This window comes from Zootoca vivipara, chromosome 15, assembly GCF_963506605.1.
Source record: "Zootoca vivipara chromosome 15, rZooViv1.1, whole genome shotgun sequence".
Lineage (NCBI taxonomy): Eukaryota > Metazoa > Chordata > Lepidosauria > Squamata > Lacertidae > Zootoca > Zootoca vivipara.
The window spans coordinates 35,022,591-35,035,481 of NC_083290.1; the positions used below are offsets into that span (position 1 = coordinate 35,022,591).

A 12,891-nucleotide genomic window follows, 5' to 3' on the forward strand; every position below is an offset into this window, starting at 1 on the left:
AAAAGTAATTATTCTATAGATAAGGAAACTGTTAAAGAGGATAATAAAGGGATGAAAGCCGGGAAAGGGGGGAGGTAGGGGAAGCCCACAAAACATGGTTTATTAATGTAGATTTGAAAAAGATTATTTTTATTTTTGTTTTCCTTACATTTTTCTTTTTGCTGGTTTTTTTCTTTTTTCTTTTTCTTTTTGCAATTTTTTCTTTTCTTTTTTAGTATAGATTTTTTCTTTTTGGTATGAGAACGGATGGTTGGGTGGTTGTCTTCCTGCTTTCTGCCCCGATACCCTGGAGCTCTCTGGTGGCAGGAGGGGACTCTGGGGTGGGGGAGGGGGGGACATAAACTCAACCACAAAATGGACCACCTTCAACTGTTCGCCTGCATGGGATTCTCCTGTGGCAGGGGAGGGCCCATGGGAGGGGGGTGGAAAGAAGGTGGAAAATATGTTTATGCAAGTATCTTTCTTTTCTTTTTTTGTAATCTGTAAAACTAATAAATATTATTTTTTAAAAAAAACAAACAAACAAGATTTCTGCTCATCTCTGGGCTGTGAAAGACTCAATTTGGACTGGATGCCTTGATCTCCTTACCAACTGCTCCTAACGTTCCTTAGCAGTCAGAACCTAATCTCCTTTGGCCGTCAACATTCCACTGCTAACAGTTGTAAGTGCCCATGACTATACTTAGCTCAATTTCTTATTGAAGTAAAGTAAATCAATACACACCAGATGGAGTTAAGAGTATCTATGTTGGCTATTGAAGGGACCCAGGTGGCGCTGTGGTTAAGCCACTGAGCCTAGGGCTTGCTGATCAGAAGGTCGGCGGTTCGAATCCCTGTGACGGGGTGAGCTCCCATTGCTTGGTCCCAGCTCCTGCCAACCTAGCAGTTCGAAAGCACATCTAAATGCAATTAGATAAATAGGAACCGCTACAGCGGGAAGGTAAACGGCGTTTCCATGTGCTGCTCTGGTTTGCCAGAAGCGGCTTTGTCATGCTGGCCACATGACCTGGAAGCTATACGCCGGCTCCCTCGGCCAATAATGCGAGATGAGCGCGCAACCCCAGAGTCGGTCACGACTGGACCTAATGGTCAGGGGTCCCTTTACCTTTACCTTATGTTGGCTATTGCAACAGCTTAGCTAAATTGGTTTAAAATAACATCTTTAGCTAAGCTGGGCACACTTAAGTATTTACACAAGAGTTGGTGAACTTAGTGTGTCTGCAAGAGACTTGCTTCTCTTATCGAACCTTCTTTGGATTTACTCCACTCCTACCACCTTAGGATTTATCCCTTCGCAGCAGTCGTGGCCTCTTAATATTCCCCAATTCTAAAAGTTAGCAAGAGTCTCCTCTTCCAATGGCCTGTGTCTCAAATGGAGTCTTGGGTGGTGTGGCACACTGTAGAAATAGCTCTGAACTGAATTGTTGGTGGGTGCTGGGCTAAGGCATCTTAGGAGTTCCTGGTAAGATCCTAAATGGGCGTACAGCAACCTAAATGGAGGCTGCAAACTTGCTGAGGTGGAACACTGGCCTGGGAACTCTGTCTGTGCTGCCTTGAGTTCTGTTGGAGTATAAATTCAGCAAATAAATCTAAGGGGGTCTAAGCAGCTATGCTGAAGAGCCGTGTGGCTGAACTTAAAGGAAGAACTTGTGCATACCTGGGAAAAGGTCTGAAATGGAGTATGCACCTTTAAACCACATTCCAAGCACATTTTCCCCTCTCAAAGAATTCTGGTTGCTGCAGTTTGTCCCTCACAGAGTTCTAGTTCCCAGCAACTCTTAACAAACTACAATGCCCATAATTCTTTGAGAGTGTAAATAAGTTTTGATGAATGTAATAATGGAAAGCTGATTGGTATAGTTTTTGTAAAATATGCAGGGTTATAAGATATGTAAAATGAACCATGAAAAGAGAAGAAGGGAAGTCATTGATATCTTAAGTATGTAAAATGTTTATCTGAAACTGTAAAACAGAAAATTTAATAAGAAAATCATATTAAAAAATAAAATAAAAGATAAGTCTCTGCCCACAGGCTCTCAGTCTAATGCCCATGTTACAAAAGAGGAAGGGAATTGGAAACAATAAAAATAAAAGCAAGAGAAATCAGACACCGATTCTACTTCCTAAGCAATTGTCTGCACAAAATCTTCTTTGGTGGTGATGTATTCAGTACACAGTGGATGTACTAGATTTTAAAAGGAAACAATAGAAAAGGTAAATCGGAGAAGCCAAACTTCAGACTGGGGCCCGGAAGCAGCAAACACAAGCTCTTCCTAGGTGCCTTTCAACAGTGCCATTCTGGGATTGTATTGTGGAAGGGAGCTGACTTGTGGGCTGCAGGTAAAATCTCACCTGCCAGCAGGTGCCCTGAGGCAAAGAGGAAGAGAGGGCTGTGCCCTTGCATGTCTGGTGAATGGGTGTGCTCTGTGTGCATGAATGCGCAAGTGTGGCCCACACATGTATACTTGGGCAGTGCCCACTGCTGGCCTGTAGCCCTTGGAGGGACTGCGGACAATGCCAAAAGACACCAGTCATCCCTGCTACATTAGAGCTGCCATTAACACATTAGAGTTCCCAGGCATGGGCGTACCCAGGATCAAAGCAAGGGGGCACACCAGCCACGCCCCCAGCCACGCCCCCCAGCCACCCAATTGGCTAGCTGGCAATGATGTGGCCAGGATCCCCCCAGGAGGCATGGTCAACGTCAATGCCCCCCAGAGGAAAGGGGGCTGTTTGCAAGGCAGCACACGGAGCCACCCGCGCTTGCACTCCTGCCTCGCCCGCTCCTTTAACGGCAGCGGTGACTAAAACGAGGCAGCAGCAGCGAAGCTACCTCCATTGAAGGAACACCTCATTTGTATGCAAATGAGGTGCCATGGAGCATTGTGGGGCAGCACTTTCTGTGCTGTGCTCGCTGTGACTTGAAAGAGTGTGTGCTGAAGTTAGCCCAGGTCCAGGTTTTTTTCAACGGAGGCAGCTTTGCTGCCACTGCTGCCGTTTCGCTTCAGCCAAGCAGGCTGAGGCGGAGCACAGCAGGCAGCGTCCCTGCCTGTCCTCTCCAGCTGCCCTGCTTCTAGGGGGGGCAGCTGCCTCCCCCGCCCCATGCTGGGTACGCCCATGTTCCCAGGATTCTTTGGGGGAAGCCATTGGCAGTTCAAAGAGACATGTTACTGTTTTAAATGTACAGTGCATTTATGGCCTGTGTTCATATGTCCTTAAGGGGGTGGCCTTATGTGTCTAATTGGCACGTCATATCGTGCAACCAAGCCTGCCTAATGAAACACATTGTGGTTTTTCTTTCATAGCCCCACCCTCAAACTGAGTCATAGTACAGCCCAGCAGAGCAAAGATTATATATATATCTATATCTACAGGTGTGCACACTTTCTGTTTGGTGACTGCTGAGGTGTTTCCTAGGATGGCGAGCCAGACGAAGAGCAGGGCTCTGATCATTGTCAATTACAAATTCCACGGAAGAAATGCGGAAAGCGGACTCATCCCAAGACCGGGAGCCAGGAGGGAAGCAGACAGGATTTTCAAAGCATTATCCAAGTGCCATTATGCTGTGAAATTGCGTTTTGACTTGACAGCTAAAGAAATAGAAGAACTTTATGAGGAAGGTATGTGTACGGCTTGGCTTCTGTCGTGTTTGACAGCCTGGAACGTATCCAAAGAACAGGGCTTCAGTTTCTGGAAACCACAGGAGGGGAGAAAGCTCTTGCACTCAAGTCCTGCTATGAGCTTCCTATAGGTATCTGGTTGACTGGTGTAAGAACAGGGTGCCGGACCTGATGGCATACCCTCCAACATTTCTCTGATGAAAACAGTGACATCCTATTCCATCATAATAATACTAATACTTTTACTCTTTATACCCCACCCATCTGTCTGGGTTGCCCCAGCCACTCTGGCTGGCTTCCAACATATATAAAAAACATAATAAAAAACTAAAAAACAATAATTTAAACTTCCCTATTCAGGGCTGCCTTCAGATGGCTTGGGGGGTTGGATAACTCTATAACCTCCAACATTTCTCCGATGAAAATAGAGATGTCCCAAGGACATTCCGGGATCAAATCAGAAACCGGGACAGCTCCTGTAAATCCGGAATTCTGAAAAATAGGGACACTTGGAGGGTCTGATCTGATGGGCCACTGGACCCATCCAGCAATGCTTTTCTTGGGTTCTTAGAGCTGGGTATGTTTACTCTGAAGAAGTGACAATTTTGGGAAGGCATAATAGTGGTCTTTAAATATCTGAAGGGCTGTCATTTAGAATACACAGCAGATTTTATCCTCAGCTGTTCCAGAGCTGGAATAAATGAGTGGAGCAAGATTTCACTTTAGGAGAAACGTCCTAATAGCAAGTGCTGTTCAGCAGCCTTGGGAGATGGCAAGCTCTTCTTTTGCTGCATGTATTGAGGCACAGGCTTCAGGGCTACCTGTCGGGGTGCCGCATTTGCACCCTGCATTTCAGATCTTCCACCAAGCAGGGGTTAGATTAGGTGACCATCAGGGATCCCCTTTCCAGTGCTGTGATTCTAGGGCTGTGCAAGTATTACCAGCTTAATATGCAGCTACATCAAAGCTTTTTCTCTATTCAGATTGAAGCCAGTTTTTTGGGGGGGGCTGGAAGGGGAGACATCAAAACACAGTATTTCATAAGAAACAACAGGATAGATACTGGACCGTGACTAATGTCTTATATACACCACTTCCCAAACCAGCAATGGGTGCACACCGATGCAGAGTAAACAGGAGTGTGAAGCCTATATTCTGTTTGGGAAACAGACTAGCATCCCAATACAGGGCTCATTGGAGGGGATCTGCTTCCTGGTCTGCCAGATTCAGCAAAAATATATTTGTGTGCCAATGCTAATCTTTGCAAACAACGCATCTGAGAGGTTTGTCACGAACGCAGATCGTCAAGATAGCAAGACCCATCTTTTGAACTTCTTGTTTTAAATTACTGTGTGCTTTAATCCGGATCGTGAGCCAACTTTGATACAAGCCTGGAATATCAGTTTGGATATCGTAAGGTAACTTGAATGGTGGCAGAGTATTACTCTGTGCTGTGTCTTTTGCAGAATGTCACGCAGATCACGGGGAGTGTTTTGTAAGCATTTTGTCCAGCCACGGAGAAGAAGGGATTATCTATGACTGTGAAGGACAGCCGGTTCAGCTCACGCGTATTTTCCGGATATTAGAACCTGAAAGGTGTCACAAACTGGCGGGGAAACCCAAAATCTTCTTCATTCAGGTAACATCTGGAGCTGCAAGCTTGTTGACTTCAACGTGTGTAAACAGTCTGTGAGGATGATGGGAAAATTCAGACAATCTCTGTAGCTGCTGGCTTGGGACTTCACTGTTTAAACGGTCACAATGATTATGAGCACGGGGAAAGTCTTCTCTGTCCTGTAAGCTTGCCAGCTTTTCTGCAGCATGGTGTATCAAAACATAATGGTGGTGGGGAAAGCACAGTCTTCAACCTTTCAGAAATTAAACTAGGGACATATTCATAAACCCCAGATCTCTTACCAAAAATCACTGCCTGGAGCACACACATGCGCGCACACACAGAAATGGCACATGTTGCTAAAAGCTACCGATTATTGTATTCATCATTTTAGCAACCATAAGCTAGCTAGAATGTTGGTCCTGCTATAGCAAAATGTTGTGTTCAAGGCTCCTGTTCAGGTTTCCAGCCACTCCATTCTGTTCCTCCTCTCCTTCCTTGGTTAGCCACCCTTCCCATGCACTCACTTCCAGCCAAGCAGTGTTTTCCACTTATATCGAGAAACATTTTAAAAAAAAAAACCCCCACATGAAATGCTTCCTTAACCTTGCATTCTGGAAAAAAGCTACTCAGAATGTGCTTGGATTTGGTTCTAGAGTATATGACTCAAATGCCAAAAGGAAGAGGAAAAGATTTATTTTCTTGCCCATTTGTCATCAGGGACTAACTCATTTTGTTCACCAAGGAATTATCTGCATTCACTTTATTGCATTTCCTAGACTCATAGTATCAACTGTAACCTATATTCTCTGAACCTTCCCGGATGTTTGACTCATCATGGCCGGTGTCAACATGGGGGATTTCCTCCCAAAGGTTTTCAAACAGCTTAGTTTATGAAGACCTTGGCAATAGAACGCTGCAAACCAGGAAGTAGGTGTTCCGGTTTGTGAACTTTGCCTCGGAAGCTGAACATGTTCCACATCCTCTTGTGTGTGTTCCGTTTGTAACTTGAGTCCCCCGCTGCTAATCACAGGCTTCCTGTTGAGTATGTCAGCTGTTGAGTCCTGAGCACCCACATAACCCAGAGGTGATATTTGGAGCTTTTGTTTTTGCTATTTTTTGCATTTTTGTTTGTGTGGCTTTTTCATTTTTTTTGACTGTGACTTGTTCTTCATTTTGTGGGACTGACTTGTGACTGTGGCTTGTGACTTCATTTTTGTGGCTTGTTTTTTTTTTTGACTGTGTGGAACCCAGTTCAGCTACTGATTGATTGATTGTGTGACTGCAGAAATGGATAAAAGGCCCCCATCCAAACAATGACTATCATCAGTGCACATAAGAAAAAATAATACTTTTAATTTTTAACACCTACAATTCTGTCTTATTTATTTTATAGTACAATGCATTGATTATTGCTTTCATTTTATGGATCAATGGTCTTGTTAGATAGTAAAATCCATGTTAAATTGCTGTTTTAGGGGTTGTTTTTTAAAGTCTGGAACAGATCCATTTTGCATTACTTTCTATGGGACGCTTTGGTTTTGGAACAGACTTCTGGAATGGATTAAGTTTGGGAACCAAGGTACCACTGTACCAGCTTCAGAAGAGGCATCCTTCTCAAGACCACAGCAGGGAGGAAAGAGTTACATTTCCCCTTCTCCCAATAATTATCCCCTCTGGGGTGATGCTATTTGCACTTTAAAAAAACAAAAAACCTGCATGTTAAATGAAGCAGCACATCTTAAAGGCATTTGCAGTTTGAGCCCTGAACTGCGCCTGGAAACAAATGGGAAGGCAGCAAAATTGCACAGCAAAGGGATCATACTTCTGATAAATGTGTTTTGGGACAGGGGAAAAAAACCTCAAAGCAACAAATGAAGGCAGAATACAGAGGATCTAGGCTTTATTTATTCTCTGGGTTAGGCACATGGGACAATAAGGATGCTTTTAGAAGCACACACAGAAACACTGAATAGAAATATAACTGGAGGGGAAAGCACAGCCATAAACATTTCAGAAATGAAAATAGGGGCATATTCACAGGACCACCCACCCCCCGTTCTCTTACAAGTAATCACCACCCAGAACACACACCCCAAAAGACACACGTTGCAAAAAGCTCCATTGATTGTTGTATTTGTTTTACCAGTAACAGATTGTCCAGTATTGTTTGTTAAGGGCTAGCTAGGATGTTGGACCTGCTGCAACAAAATGTTGCAGCATACAAAACTCCTGTTCAGGTTTCTAGCCATATAGCGGTTGCACTTGCTGTGCTTTCTAGGCCTGCCGTGGAGAGGAAATTGATCAAGGTGTTTGGCTGCAGACAGACAGCGGTGGAGCACAGACTGAGTGTTTCTCACACTATCTCTCCGTTCCTCAAGACACTGCAGTGATGTATTCTTGCAGTCCAGGTATGTAAGTACTGTGTTTCTCTCTCTCATAATAATAGAACCCAGGGGCTGTCCACTGAAATGGAATGTTGAAAGGCTTTTTAAAACGTGTAAGGGACACAGGTGGCGCTGTGGATTAAACCACAGAGTCTAGGGCTTGCTGATCAGAAGGTCGGCGCTTCGAATCCCCACGACGGGATGAGTTCCCATTGTTCGGTCCCTGCTCCTGCCAACCTAGCAGTTCGAAAGCATGCCAAAGTCAAGTAGATAAATAGGTACCACTCTGGTGGGAAGGTAAACGGCGTTTCCGTGTGCTGCTCTAGTTCGCCAGAAGCAGCTTAGTCATACTGGCCACATGACCTGGAACGCGAGATGAGGGCCACAACCCCAGAGTCGTCCGCGACTGGACCTAATGGTTAGGGGTCCCTTTACCGTTACCTTTAAGCTATGAAATTCATTCCCACAAGATGTCAGGATAGCCATCAACCTCAACGCCTTTAAAGAGTTATTAGACATGTTGAGGGAGAATAAGGCTGTCCATTGCTCATTAGCAGGATTTTTGTAATAACCTGCAGTTTTATAAGAGTGTATATTTACAGTAGATAATTAAATGAGCAACTTAAATCAATTTGGATATGCAGAAGATATTAAAAAAATAATTTAAGGAACTGCAGAAAGAGGGGGAAGTCAAATTTCAAAATGTTAAATGCATTGTCAAACTAATGAAATGTATAAATTTGAAAAGTATAAATAAACAACAAATAAAAATAGGGGGAAATTAGGGGGGAGGCTGTCTGTTGCTACTAGCTTCAAAGCCCCTACCTGCAGCAGTACCCTAGCTATGGAGGGGGGGCTAGCTGGGTCTCTTTGCCCTTGATGAAACCGTCAGAGGGGCACCATTGAGGCTCTTCCCCCCCCCCATATGCAAATGCCTATTGGGGTGTGCGCGCCAAACTGGGTCTCTGACCTGAGTGAAATAAAGCCTAGTTTCTCCTCTTCCTGCAGTGTCAGAGAGGGCATGCCTCTGGATACCAAACTGCTGGGATTACAGAGTTGTAGAGTGGGAAGGGACCACAAGGGTCATCTACTCCAACCCCCTGCAATGCAGGAATCTTTTGCCCAACATGGGGCTCGAACCCAAGACCCTGAGATTAAGAGTCTCATGCTCTACCGACTGAGCTATGGAGAGCACTATTGCACTCAGGTCCTGCCTGAGAGCGTCCCATAGGCATCTGATTGGCTGGACTGGCTTGACCCAGCAGAGCTCTTCTTTATGTATGCCTAGCAACCCAACCCTGTACAAGATCAAAGCAAATTTCACCCAAGTATGCCCAGGTAAGTGTGCACTCTTTATAAAGATTTGAGGAGTGAGGTTACTACCCCTCTATTACCCCTCTAATGGGGGTGGCGCTGTGGTCTAAACCTCTGAGCCTCTTGGGCTTGCTGATCAGAAGGTCGGCGGTTTGAATCCCTGCGACAGGGTGAGCTCCCATTGTTCTGTGCCAGCTCCTGCCAACCTAGCAGTTCAAAAGCACGTCAAAATGCAAGTGGATAAATAGGTACTGCTGCGACAGGAAGGTAAACAGCGTTTTCGTGCACTCTGGCTTCTGTCATGGTGTTCCGTTGCGCCAGAAGCAGTTTAGTCCTGCTGGCCACATGACCGGGAAAGCTGTCTGTGGACAAACGCTGGCTCCCTCAGCCCGAAAGCGAGATGAGCACCACAACCCCATAGTCACCTTGGACTGGACTTAATCTTCCAGGGGTCCTTTACCTTACCCCTCTATTACTGTCCATGCTGGGTCGCTCAACCATTGCTACTGTGTCCTTTCTTTTAGCAGATCAAGATGATCAGGTGACAGCAAAAACTGCAAGGTTTTTAGCAGGGGGGGCAATTAGAGTAAGATTTATAATTTGATTATTGATGCAAAACCCCAGAATGGATTTTCTATAGTTAAGTTTTTACCTCTATCTTCAGTACATTTTATTTTATTGCTATGGCTAGTGGCTGATGCAAATAAAGATTCTTCCGATTCTGAAGTGTGCATATGTATGGGTAGATTTGTGGGGCTGTGGCTGAAACGTACTAGAGTAGCTCCAACAGAAGAAGCATGATTGCTGCAAAGAAATTTGTTTTCAGGGCACCACCTTGCTGAAGACGACCAGTGATCCTCATGTTCTTTTTTCCTGGTGTTCTCAGGCTACGCTTCATTCATCAATCGGTGGGAATCCATGTTCCTCAAGGCCTTACTGGAGCTGCTAGAAGGAGAGGGATGCCATTTCGAAGTTGCCCGTTTGATGACCCGAATTAGCTGCAGAGTCGCCTTGGACTTTGAAGCGAAAGGGATACACAGAGGGGGTAAAGAAATGCCCTGCTTTGTCACCAAGATGGTGAGAGAGGTTTACCCCTTCTCACAAGGAAGACAGGCCTCTCTCCAGTTCCACCAAGAAGATGGCACCGACCCTGCTCCATGGGAAATGTCTCAAGGCGTATAGCAGCAACGAAGCGTAAGGAATCAGCCGCATTCCTCGTCTGGGCAAGGACTCCTGTGAAACCAGGAAGCAGCTCCACCTTGGAAACGTGTGATTGTTCCAAACTGGGCAATAATGGCCTGTTTGCTCTCCAATGAAGGGTGAATAATGCAAGCACATCTGATAGGATGGAGGTTTGTAGTATGTGTGCCTTCTGCTCTTCCCTCAGTTTTTAAAATCTAATTTAATGAACCTGTTGCCTAACATCTGAGCTGGCCTAAACACCCAGCTTGTCCCAGAACTAAGAAAAGGGAATTCCTGCTCCCTCTGCTTCGATGAAGACCTGTGGAACAACCTGCAGCAAAACATTACAGCATGGAGTGCTCCTGTTCAGGGTTCCATGCCTTCTTCAAGGCTACTCCATTCCGTTCCACCACCCCAACATTCTGCACTCCATGCCTTCTGAGCAGGTTTAGCTACCACTGGGCTGCTTTGAGCTTCTGCTAGAAAAAGAAAATATATCTCAGCAGAATCTATTTCCCTCTGCCCCATTGATACCACCCTACTGGGGTGCTATGTTGCATACTTAAAAGATCCACACTTGGAAAAAGGCTTCATGATCAGTGTATATAGAACAAGGTGTCCCCATGTGCTACTGAGACAATTCTGTCCATGAAATATTGCCATGGGACAGTCCTCTGCAGGAAGGCTGTCCAGTCCCAGTCTAGTTTAAAGAGAAGTGTAAGATCAGAGATCAGGAGTGAACCTTGATGTTGTCCATCAACAATGAGTACCTGGACAGCAGACTGAGCAGGTATACAGCTCACCTGGGTCAGTCCTGTTCCTCACTGTGGTAATGTTTCTATTTATAATAATTATTTGCATCTGTACATATAAATTTGTTTATAGAAATGTTATGCAAACCTGTGTCTTTTTTGTGATACATAGACAGCCACCCAAATGTAGGCTTGTGTGAGATAGCCTCTTTGCAATCCCAACTTTCTTGTTTGCTTGCAGAATTCCATTTGCCTCAACCTATCCTGTTTATTACCAGCCTCTATTCTCGTTCAGCTGTTTCCGATGCCTATTTCACCGTCCCCGTTTTTCCCTTTGGAGACGCCTTGTTAAAATCATGTTGCCACGACTGTCCTTCTTCAGGTTTCAGCTTCTTCTGCACGGTCTCCAAAGAGGAGATGGACGCCTCTTATAATCATTGATTTATTATTGCCTTCTGAACAACCCTCCTGAGGCAATTTTGCACATGAAATGATTAAAACCAGTTAAAAACACAATAGCAGCAAATATCTTTAAAGTGAGACTGAAACCATAGCAAAGTACCGTATTTTTCAGTGTGTAAGACTAGATTTTTTCCCTTAAAAATAATGTCAAAAATTAGGGGGCCTTTCATACATGGATACATCTCCCCCCATTTTCTTAAATCTGAGTCCCCCAAAATAGGGGGAGTCTTATACATGGGGGTGTCTTATAGACAGAAAAATACAGTAGATATTTGTGATAAACACCCATTTTATCTAGTTGGGGAAGCCTGTCAGAATAAAATTGTGGCAAAGGGATATTAAAATTATTTCAAGTTATGATTTAAAGGAAAACATTTACAAAATGCAATTTAGGTGGTATTTGAACCCGGTGCGACTGGCCAAGATATTTAAGGGAAGCAACAACATCTGTTGGAGGTGCAAAGAAGAAACTGGAACTTTTATACATATTTGGTGGTGGTGCAAAAGAATAAGGAAATTCTGGGATGAGGTATATAAAGAGATAAAAAAGATAGCTAAAACACCATTTAGAAAAGAACCTGAAATATTTCTCCTGAGCATGCTGAATGAAGAAATAAAGGTAAAAGATAGATGTGTGTTATTCTATGCCACGGTAGCCGCCAGAATCCTAATCGCACAGAATTGGAAAAGCAATAAAATTCTGAAGATAGAAGATTGGCAGATGAAATTAATGGGATATAAAAATTTGGCTGTTAAAAATGGGATCTCAAAAGGATTAGGTAAGGAGAGAGCGGGGAAAGATTGGGAATCCTTCAAAATATATTTAAAAACTAAGGTAGAAAAAGTGAATCTTGTGGCAGATTTATGAAGGGCAAGGAAATCAAAGAAAAAGAGAAATTGGAATTAAGCATGCTTTAGATAAAAGGAAAATAATCAATATACAGGAAAGACTGGAAGTTGGGAAGGTAGGGGGTAGAGGGAGGGAATTTCACTTTTAAATGAAATAATTAAATAAGGTAGTTAAGGATATAGATGAAATATAATTTGATTTTGGGTATGAACGAATGTATGATTATATTTTGAGTTTCTTTTTTATGATTTCTTATATGTTTGCAATTATTATTATTTACATTATTTATTTAGGATTATAATTTATGTATGAATTTGATTTGGGATGTGCAAGTTTTGATTATGAATTTGTATATGATTTTGTATATTATTATTTTCATTATTTTCATTTTGTGCTATTGTTCTGCATACTATTATTTCTATATTATTGTTTCTTTAGTGTGATTGTGAGTGTTTTTAAATTTGAAATCCAATAAAGATTATTTTAATATAAATAAAATAAAATAACATAAAAGACAGAATAAAAATGTCTCCAGTTTTCCCCCCAGAAAGCTGATAGTGGGAACCTGCCATATCTTGAAAGGAATGCTAGAATCATAGAATCATAGAGTTGGAAGAGACCACAAGGGCCATCCAGTCCAATTCCCTGCCAAGCAGGAAACACCATCAAAGCATTCTTGACATTCTACGGAACAAGGGCAACCACACTA

General features: G+C 43.5%; 1 protein-coding gene across 1 annotated transcript; it reads left to right on the forward strand.

Annotated features, from left to right (window-relative positions):
* Positions 1 to 3,401: 3,401 nt before the first annotated feature.
* On the forward strand, positions 3,402 to 12,487 carry LOC118097113 (caspase-3-like). The gene is made up of 4 exons (XM_035139725.2): positions 3,402 to 3,620; positions 5,087 to 5,259; positions 7,517 to 7,646; positions 9,823 to 12,487. Exons 1-4 carry the CDS (start codon positions 3,419 to 3,421, stop codon positions 10,116 to 10,118), a joined length of 801 nt encoding a protein of 266 aa, XP_034995616.1. The 5' UTR covers positions 3,402 to 3,418; the 3' UTR covers positions 10,119 to 12,487.
* Positions 12,488 to 12,891: the final 404 nt, after the last annotated feature.